The sequence below is a fragment of the Elgaria multicarinata genome, chromosome 13 (genome assembly GCF_023053635.1).
Source record: "Elgaria multicarinata webbii isolate HBS135686 ecotype San Diego chromosome 13, rElgMul1.1.pri, whole genome shotgun sequence".
NCBI lineage: Eukaryota > Metazoa > Chordata > Lepidosauria > Squamata > Anguidae > Elgaria > Elgaria multicarinata.
The window spans coordinates 30,509,550-30,518,544 of NC_086183.1; the positions used below are offsets into that span (position 1 = coordinate 30,509,550).

Below are 8,995 nucleotides of genomic sequence, written 5' to 3' on the forward strand. Positions count from 1 at the left end.
CGGGCTCCCTCGTTTAGTGAGCCTACCTTCTTATCACCTTGGTCACCTTCTATTCTTATTCCTCCTCTATTTCCACATCATTGTTCATCACTGACCCTGACACTGCCCTGGCTCCCTCACAACAGGTGTCCATCACTCTGAGCTGCCTGTCATTCATAATTTCTCACAATGCCCCAGAGCACAAGTAGCATCGTGGGAAAATTGAAATGGCAGCTTGTAGCCACCCACTGCTAGCGCCATGTAAGACCATGGCCACAGGTTCCCTGAGAGATCTTTGCTGAGGAGCCCCTCGAGGCTGGGGCTGAGCCCAATTCCATCCCTGGAGCTCCCAAAGAGACTCTGCCCCTTATCTCAAACTCAGGAGAACTTCAACCTCCATGGTGTCTCCATTGCTCCCTCTTCCATAGAACACAGTGGACAAGCTCATCAAGAAAACAAACCTGGCATTGGTGATCGGCACACACTCGTGGCGGGAGCAGTTCCTAGAGGCGATCACTGTGAGCGCAGGTAGGTGATCCATACATGAACCAACTTGGGGATCTTGAGAGAGTCTGTTCTCATAATCCCACTTCTCTTGTAACTGAAAATGCCAGGGACTCAACATAGGGCCTTAAGCAGATAAGTTAGATGCCCTGCCACTGAGCTGGTGTCATGTTCTCCAGCCATAATCCCTCCCTCTGGCTCTGAGGAGGACTCCAAGGTGCAGGAGGAAATGTCATGGGAACCATCATCTGTTGCTCCAGGACCTTCAAGGCTGAAGGATGTGGCTTTGCCAAACTCAGAGGGCAACTCACCCTCACTGCAGTCCTCATCAACCTCCACGCCAGAGGAGCCAGCAGCTAAAGAATCAAGTAATGGCCCTTTAAGAGACAGATAGCTCTTGGGGTGGTGTGTGTGTGTGTGTGTGTGTGTGTGTGTGTGTGTGTGTGTGTGGGTTAACAGCAGGCCCAGATCAGCCAGCCTTCATAAGCCTCAGAAAACCTCTGCATGTCGCTGAGACAACAGCGCTTCCCGAGTGTGTTCTAGCCAGCATAGAGCTGTCCAGGGTCCTGACAAGCCCTGCTTAGTCTGACTTTGCCTTACTATCCAGCACAGCCAGACTTGACTCTGCCCTGCCTTTCTAGAAAGAGCCACCAGTTCAGATTGGCTCCCCTGGGAGCTGTGCCTCTTGCGGACACACAAACACACTATTGCCACCAAGCACACCCAAACCTGCTTTAATGCAGACAGGACAGAATCCACAAGTCAAAAAAGATTTCTTTCTTCTCCTTCTTTCTCCCACCTTCCCCAAACCCAGATAATGAGTTTTGGAAAAGAAAATGGATTTTGCACTGATGACTAAGTAAGATGGCCTAAACCTATGATGTTCTTCTCAACCAAGGCATCTAGAAATTACTTTTAAAAATAAATAAATAAAGGCAGCCTGAACGTCTCACGGTTTTACTGCTGTCCTGAAATCTCTTAAAATGACAGCGCCTCTGCTATAACACTGTGGGTGTTTTCAATGCTAGCAAAAGAAATGGAGGGGGAATTATATTATTCCCCCCACCGCCCATTCCGGCTCAGCCATCCACCCACACTTTCCTCCACCTCTGCCTCTTTTTCCTTCACACTTTCAGCCTTCCCTCTTTGAGTCAATAAGGCGATTTCCTTCATGTAGAGCTTTAGTCTTGGCCTCTCCAAATTGCTAATCTGCCCCTGTGATGCAAAGAAGCCAACACATATGCCTTCGTTCCACAGAACAGCAAGTAACATGCACGAACACTGCTTTCTGGGGCAGGGGGGCCACTTATCATAGAATCATAGAATAGCAGAGTTGGAAGGGGCCTACAAGGCCATCGAGTCCAACCCCCTGCTCAAGGCAGGAATCCACCCTAAAGCATCCCCGACAGATGGTTGTCCAGCTGCCTCTTGAATGACTCTAGTGTGGGAGAGCCCACAACCTCCCTAGGTAACTGATTCCATTGTCGTACTGCTCTAACCGTCAGGAAGTTTTTCCTGATGTCCAGCTTACAAATTGCCACAAAGAAAGGAAATGCATCAGCAAAAACCAAGGGCGCAAGAGGGCAGTGATTTGCATAACATTTGCATGTGCTAATTTAAATGCATAGATGCCAGCTTACAAATAAACCTTATTCTTTAAGCAGAAATTAGGAATGTGCAAGTCAACGAAAAAGGGGAGCAGGCCAAAATTGTCTGAATTTCATCTCAAATTCGTCCCCACTCAAGCCCGTTGTCCCAACCCCCCCTCTTTTCATGTGAAAACCGGTGGATGTTTTTGTGCGTGTGCATTGTTCACATCAGTTGTGCACAAATTTGAAATGTACGCGTTCTTCTTCTCCCATTGATGAAAACCCTTTTGTGCAAAGTGATGGCGGAGGACACGATTAACAGAGGAGAAGGACCACCACCAGGCAAGTCACAGCACAATCCTAAGCATGTTTAGACGGGGCGAAATCCAACAGTTCCCTGGCTGGGGCATCCTGGGAGTTGTAGGACTTTTCTTCTGTCTAAACATTCATAGGATTGCACCCTCGCTGTTCTGTTAGCCTCACCAGTTTACCTTCTGGGAAATGAGCCTATTGTGACTGTCCGAACACCCACAACGGCAGCCGCAAACTAGTCAATTCCCCCCTCCACTCGCTTTGCTTGGGAAGTGCTGAAATGGAGGATGAAATTGACATACATTGATTTAAAAGGAAGCAAGCTTTGGAGTTTCATAGGACTCTTAATCGCTCTTTCCGGAAATCCGCGAAAGACATAAATCCGTCCACCGAAATGGAAAACTGCATCATGTGAGAATGCAGCAGTTCATGCTTGACGTTTTATCCTCTCTTTTTTGTTTGTTTTTCTGCCAAATTAAGAGTTCTGTAAAACGTAAAAGTTTGCATAATCCTACACTTAAAGATACTGTTCCTGACCCTCATGGCTATAACTGGGTCTGAAGGCGGACCCCTTTGCACAGTCCTGTGGGGCTGCCTTCCATTCCTTCCTGTCCCCCCAACACATACTGCCTTCATTGCTGCCTCCCTCTGTACAGCCCACGTAGGTGGAAAAAAAGAGGTTTAAATTGGCAACAGTACATCTTCCACAGATTATGTAGTGTAGCAGTTGCACCCTCTACTGGCCAAGATGACACATGGTAGAAGTTATGTGCTTATTTTATTATTATTATTATTATTATTTATATAGCACATCAATGTACATGGTGCTGTACAGCGTACATTTTGATGGTCTCTATAATATTTTGCCCTTGCAACATGTGCCCAACACACACACACACACACACACACACACACACACACACACACACACACACACACACAGGATTTTGGGACCCTGAGTGGTTATAATTCAATACAGGGACATTGTATTAGTTTTTCTGCCAGGGCTCCTGTACCTGAGCTGCCCAAATTGGGCAGGTGAACCTGTTTCAGGCATGGAGTTGAAATGCATGCAGAAAGCTTCACCGCTTTCATTTCTGCAAGTCAAGTTGCGGCTAAAGACACAAGGGCAGGACCAGTAAAAAAGTATCTGAAAGAAATGGCAACTATTATCCTCTTCGATGCAGTGGAAGCTGGAGGCTACGATGTCAGTGGGGCAGTGAATCCGCTCCGGGTTTCAGTCGGAACTCGGTTTGTCCCTTGCAGGGAAATCTCCCCATTTTGGGGCCCGACAGATCCCTCGCATTTAAAAGCCAAGCCGTGAGAAAGTTCCTGAAACCTGGAAGCTTTCCATGGGGGACCGGGGGGGGGGGGTGTTTGCAAGAAATCACGAGCATAAATAGCACAATTTGTACAAAATTGCAGGTCTAATTTGTGCAAAGGGTCCAAAAATGTAGGCAGGGGTGTTGAGCCAGATCCACTAATAGTTTTATCTATTGTGCATGAGCAGGCGTTTTGCAAAGCTAAAAGATCTTAATTGCCCATTCAAGACCAAAATGCTTTACATTATAGCAGGGAACAACCAAAATCTTGTAGCTGGGGAAATTGATTTCCTCCCAGCTACTGTGAGGATGGCAGCTAAGCTCAGAGGGAACAGGGAATCGGGAGCGGGTTGGTAGTTGACGTCAGTGTCCCTGCTACCCAAAAAGGGCCAGTGCTGGGTTCCCATGAGCCTTTGCTCCGCAACACTCTTGCCCCCAGCCAAGCCCCTAACTCTGCCCTGCCCTACCCTAGGTGACGAGGAAGACGAAGAAGATGGTCGTGAAGAGCGTCTTCCGTCCTGCTTTGACTACGTCATGCACTTCCTGACCGTCTTCTGGAAGGTTCTCTTCGCCTGTGTGCCACCCACCGAGTACTGGAACGGCTGGGCTTGCTTCAGCGTCAGCATCTTGGTGATCGGGATGCTGACGGCCCTCATTGGAGACCTGGCCTCCCACTTTGGCTGCACCGTCGGCCTCAAGGACTCGGTCAACGCAGTCGTGTTTGTGGCCCTGGGCACTTCCATACCAGGTATTACAAGGAGGATGTAAGAATCGTCTTGTGGATCAAAGTTAAGGCTCGTCTAACCTAGCATACTGTTTCCAACATCAACCAGCCAGAAGTTTTCAATAATAATAATAATAATAATAATAATAATAATAATAATAATAATGTATTTCTTACCCGCCTTTCCAATTGGATCGAGGCGGGGAACAACAGCAAGCATAAAATACATAAAAACGTAATATACACTGTTAAAAACATCCTAAAAGCATCCTAAAATTCCCCTGGATCGGCCTGCCAGAAGAGGTCAGTCTTGATAGCTTTCTTGAATGCTGATAGACTGTTAAGTTGACGAGTCTCCTCCGGCAGGCCGTTCCACAGTCTGGGAGCAGCAGAAGAGAAGGTCCTCTGTCATTTGGAGTGACGGATCCAGAAGCTTTCTGCTGCTGCTTGTCCCCAAGCATTCAAGTAGGGCGACCCTATGAAAAGGAGGACAGGGCTCCTGTATCTTTAACAGTTGTATTGAAAAGGAAATTTCAGCAGGTGTCATTGTTATGCATGCAGCACCTGGTGAAATTCCCTCTTCATCAAAATAGTGAAAGCCGCGGGAGCCCTGCCCTCCTTTGAATCTAGTGACCAGATACAAAAGAGGGCAGGGCTCCTGCAGCTTTCACTGTTGTGATGAAAAGGGATTTTCACAAGGCATACAAATGCATGCAAATGACACCTGCTGAAATTCCCTTTTCTATACAACTGTTAAAGTTACAGGAGCCGGGTCGTCCTTTTCACAAGGTCACCCTAATTCAGGACAGTGGTGTAGTGGTACATTTTGAAGTGCAGGAGCTCATTGTGATAGCCCTATAGCCACACCCCCAAGGAGAATCTATAGACACACACACACACACACACACACACACACACACACACACACACCCAGGAGATAGATGGATAGATCCTGGTTTTGTGTTCTTTAAACTCACAGGAGTTAAAACTCTCGTTAGAAACTCCCTCATAACACACAAACATCTCAGACAAATAATCCACATTTGAAATTTCATAAGTAAGTTTATGGGGCATGACAGCAATCCTATAGAAAGCTATGGTGCTCATGTCTGTCTGCACCCTTTTACAGACCACGTTTTCTTTCACCATAGTTGGGAAAGGGACCTCATTTCCCTAGACCCATGCTACCCATAGCTCCGCATTCTCCCACGTTCTATTTTATTTACAAAATCAATTCATTTCCTCCATACCTCTTCCCATTTGTCTTCATTTAATGGTCCTCTGTGCTTAACTTTCGGGTCAGTTTTTTTTTTTTTTTTTTTTTTTGAAAGAGAGTTCTGCCATGCAGTTTTCGATAGAGAGCCCTTGACTATCTCTTCAATGCTTGGCTGTCAACCCTCTGGCCACTAACACTAGATGGCTGTCTGATGACTTTTATGGAGGAAAGTTTTTAAACATTTATTTATTTATTTATTTATTTATTTATTTATTTATTACATTTTTATACCGCCCAATAGCCGAAGCTCTCTGGGCGGTTCACAAAAATTAAAACCATCATAAAACAACGTCAGTTTAAAAACACAAATACAAAATACAGTATAAAAAGCACAATCAGGATAAAACCATGCCACAAAAATTGATAGAAGATTAAAATACAGAGTTAGAACAGTAAAATTTAAATTTAAGTTAAAATTAAGTGTTAAAATACTGAGAGAATAAAAAGGTCTTCAGCTGGCGACGAAAGGAGTACAGTGTAGGCGCCAGGCAGACCTCTCTGGGGAGCTCATTCCACAGCCGGGGTGCCACAGCGGAGAAGGCCCTCCTCCTAATAGCCACCTGCCTCACTTCCTTTGGCAGGGGCTCACGGAGAAGGACCCCTGTAGATGATCTCAAGGTCTGGGCAGGTACATATGGGAGGAGGCGTTCCTTCAAATAAGCTGGCCCCAAACCGTTTAGGGCTTTAAATGTCAATGCCGGCACTTTGAATCAGGCCCAGACCTGGACTGGCAGCCAATGAAGTTGTAAAAGGACTGGCGTAATGTGATTTCGCCGGCCAGTCCCTGTTAGTAAACGGGCTGCTCTGTTTTGTACCGGCTGAAGCTTCTACATTCTCTTATGTTGCAGGCAGCCCCTGAAGAATTGGAGAGACCTCCGTAATGTTGGATGGGCAAAGCCCATGATAAGCAGGCACCATTGTGACTTTGTCGTCTGCTTTTCTTTTCTCCACTGGGGTGCCTCCCTGATGGTGGCCCCTTGGATGCCCTGCCTGCGATTCCAAGGTACCACTAGAGGTTGGTAGCTCTGAGGTCAATGGGGCAGTGAATCCACTCCGAGTTTTAGTCAGAACTCTAAAGGAGCCATCTGTGGTGCAAAGCTCCTTTAGCATTCCGACTGGTTCTGACTGAAACCCGGAGCGGATTCACCGCCCCACTGACCTCGGAGCCGCCAGCCTCCACTGGGTGGTTTCGGAGGTGTATCTCACGGCTCTTCTCTCCCCTCAGATACCTTCGCCAGCAAAGTGGCTGCCCTGCAGGATCAATGCGCAGACGCCTCCATCGGCAACGTGACGGGCAGCAATGCAGTGAATGTCTTTCTGGGCTTGGGTGTCGCCTGGTCGGTGGCGGCCATTTACTGGGCCTTCCAAGGGAAAAACTTTGAGGTGCAGACGGGTACCCTGGCCTTCTCCGTCACCCTCTTCACCATCTTCGCCTTCGTTTGCATCAGCGTCCTCATGTACCGGCGTCGGCCGCACATAGGGGGCGAGCTGGGGGGCCCCCGAACCGCCAAAATCCTTACCTGTTGCCTCTTCATAGGCCTTTGGCTCCTCTACATCCTCTTCTCTGGCCTTGAGGCCTACTGCCACATCAAGGGCTTCTGAGGACCACCGACCCCGAGCACATGGTGCGGGGGGGGGGGATGCCGGAGAGGAGGTTAGCCACAAGAGGGCGCTCTGTACAAAGAGACACTTATTGGGGTCCTTCCTCCACCATTCAGAGTTACCTTTTTTTCTTTCTTTTAAGCATCATCCACGTGGGACAAGAGCAGGCGCCTGATCCATTCCTGATCACCATTTTTTCAGGCATCTCCTGATTGTGGTTTCGTTCCCCCTCTCCCCTGCTTGCCGTTAAAGCAGGAAGCCTCAATTCCTGCCCCTTTCTCACCCCAAGGGGGCAGCTACATTCCAATACCGGGGCCTCCTACACACAGGAACTAGGTGTGCAAGCCAAGAGGGGTGGGGCAGGGTGTGTGTGTACGTGTGTGTTCTCTTTTAATGCCCAGCTGCTGCCTGTTCCTACCAAAAGAACCTGTAACGCATCAACTAAAGCGCCCTCCAGTGGTTCTGAGGTTGTACTGCAGCTAAAGCCGCCAGGACCAGACGGGAGCAATGACTCTCTCCTGCAAAGGTTATTCAGAAACACTTGCCCTCGGTCTCTTTTTGGAGGTGGGGGACATATGGGATGGGAAGATGACCCTGTGGAGAAGTACGCCCACCTCCGCAGGGATGTAGTGGAGTTTTGCCGTTTACTCTCCATCTTTCACAATCTGATGTTTTCCATCGTCTTCTTGTGGTTTTGAAAAAAAATTGGTTTGCTGAGTTGGGGTTACGTTAAAGCCCAAGAGAAGTGCCCAGGCCCGAGCGTGACAAGAAAAGAGAAGGGGACGTTTTGACCTCAGCATAAGCCTTCCCCCTTTTTGTGATTTTGAAGGTGGACGCACAAGACAAAGCCTCCAGCTGTTTTGGGTGAGGTCGTGCCCACAAGCATTGACGTCAGTTCAGACAACCACTTAACATGCTTTTAACACCTGCTTCGCTCTCCTTGACAAAAGGTGTTAAAATAAGGAGAACTACACCTCCCGCCCCCTTGGATCTGCCCGGCGCTAAAGGGGGGGGTCCTCTGTGTTCATTCCCTAGGACGTTTTATCCACCTTGATGAGGACTCTGGGATTTCCTGTCTAGGAGTCGGTTAATCTCTGGTACCCATAGCTGGGTGGCATGCTACACCAGGAAGAATGGTTAAAGCATGTGGGGATGAGTGGAACACGTGGGGATTTCCCACATCATCACCAACACCCCATCTCACAGGGATTGGCGGTGAAGGCTGGGGGCTTTCCCTGTGATCCACCCATTCCCAGGTGATTCTGTCAGTACAGTGAAGGATCCACTGAGGAGGAGGTGGACATTTCACTACACCAGAAATGAACTGTGCCTACTGCTTTGCTGAAAATGATCCTTCTTGTGGGTTAAGGTGATATCAAAGGGACCAGAACCAGGGATGCCGCCCAGAGTGAATGCTCTTTCGCTACAGTCGTCTGATTGTGCAGTCCGGTGTTTGTAGATTTTCTCTGTTGAATTTCCCTCCGCAGGCATTCACGTTTCCCTTTCAGGAGCAATTATTTTGTCTAAATGTATGTTAAGGTTGACTTTTGGGCACACCAGCTCCCTGTTCCAGTAGATGCTTCTCAGACTGAGGAAAGCCATTTGAGCACGGCGAAGAAGCCTCCATGCCAGTGTGAGAGAGAAGGGCCTTCACACAAAAGACATTTTTGGAGCCACTCTTTAGTTA

At 48.1% G+C, this 8,995-nt stretch overlaps 1 protein-coding gene across 1 annotated transcript in view; it reads left to right on the plus strand.

Moving 5' to 3' along the window:
• SLC8A2 (solute carrier family 8 member A2) overlaps positions 1–7,308 on the plus strand; it is a 95,030-nt gene extending 87,722 nt beyond the window's left edge. Inside the window, exons 6-8 of the mRNA XM_063140835.1 lie at positions 408–507; positions 4,179–4,454; positions 6,932–7,308. Coding sequence (XP_062996905.1) covers positions 408–507; positions 4,179–4,454; positions 6,932–7,308 — 753 coding nt within the window. The remainder of the gene's footprint in view (positions 1–407; positions 508–4,178; positions 4,455–6,931) is intronic.
• Positions 7,309–8,995: the final 1,687 nt, after the last annotated feature.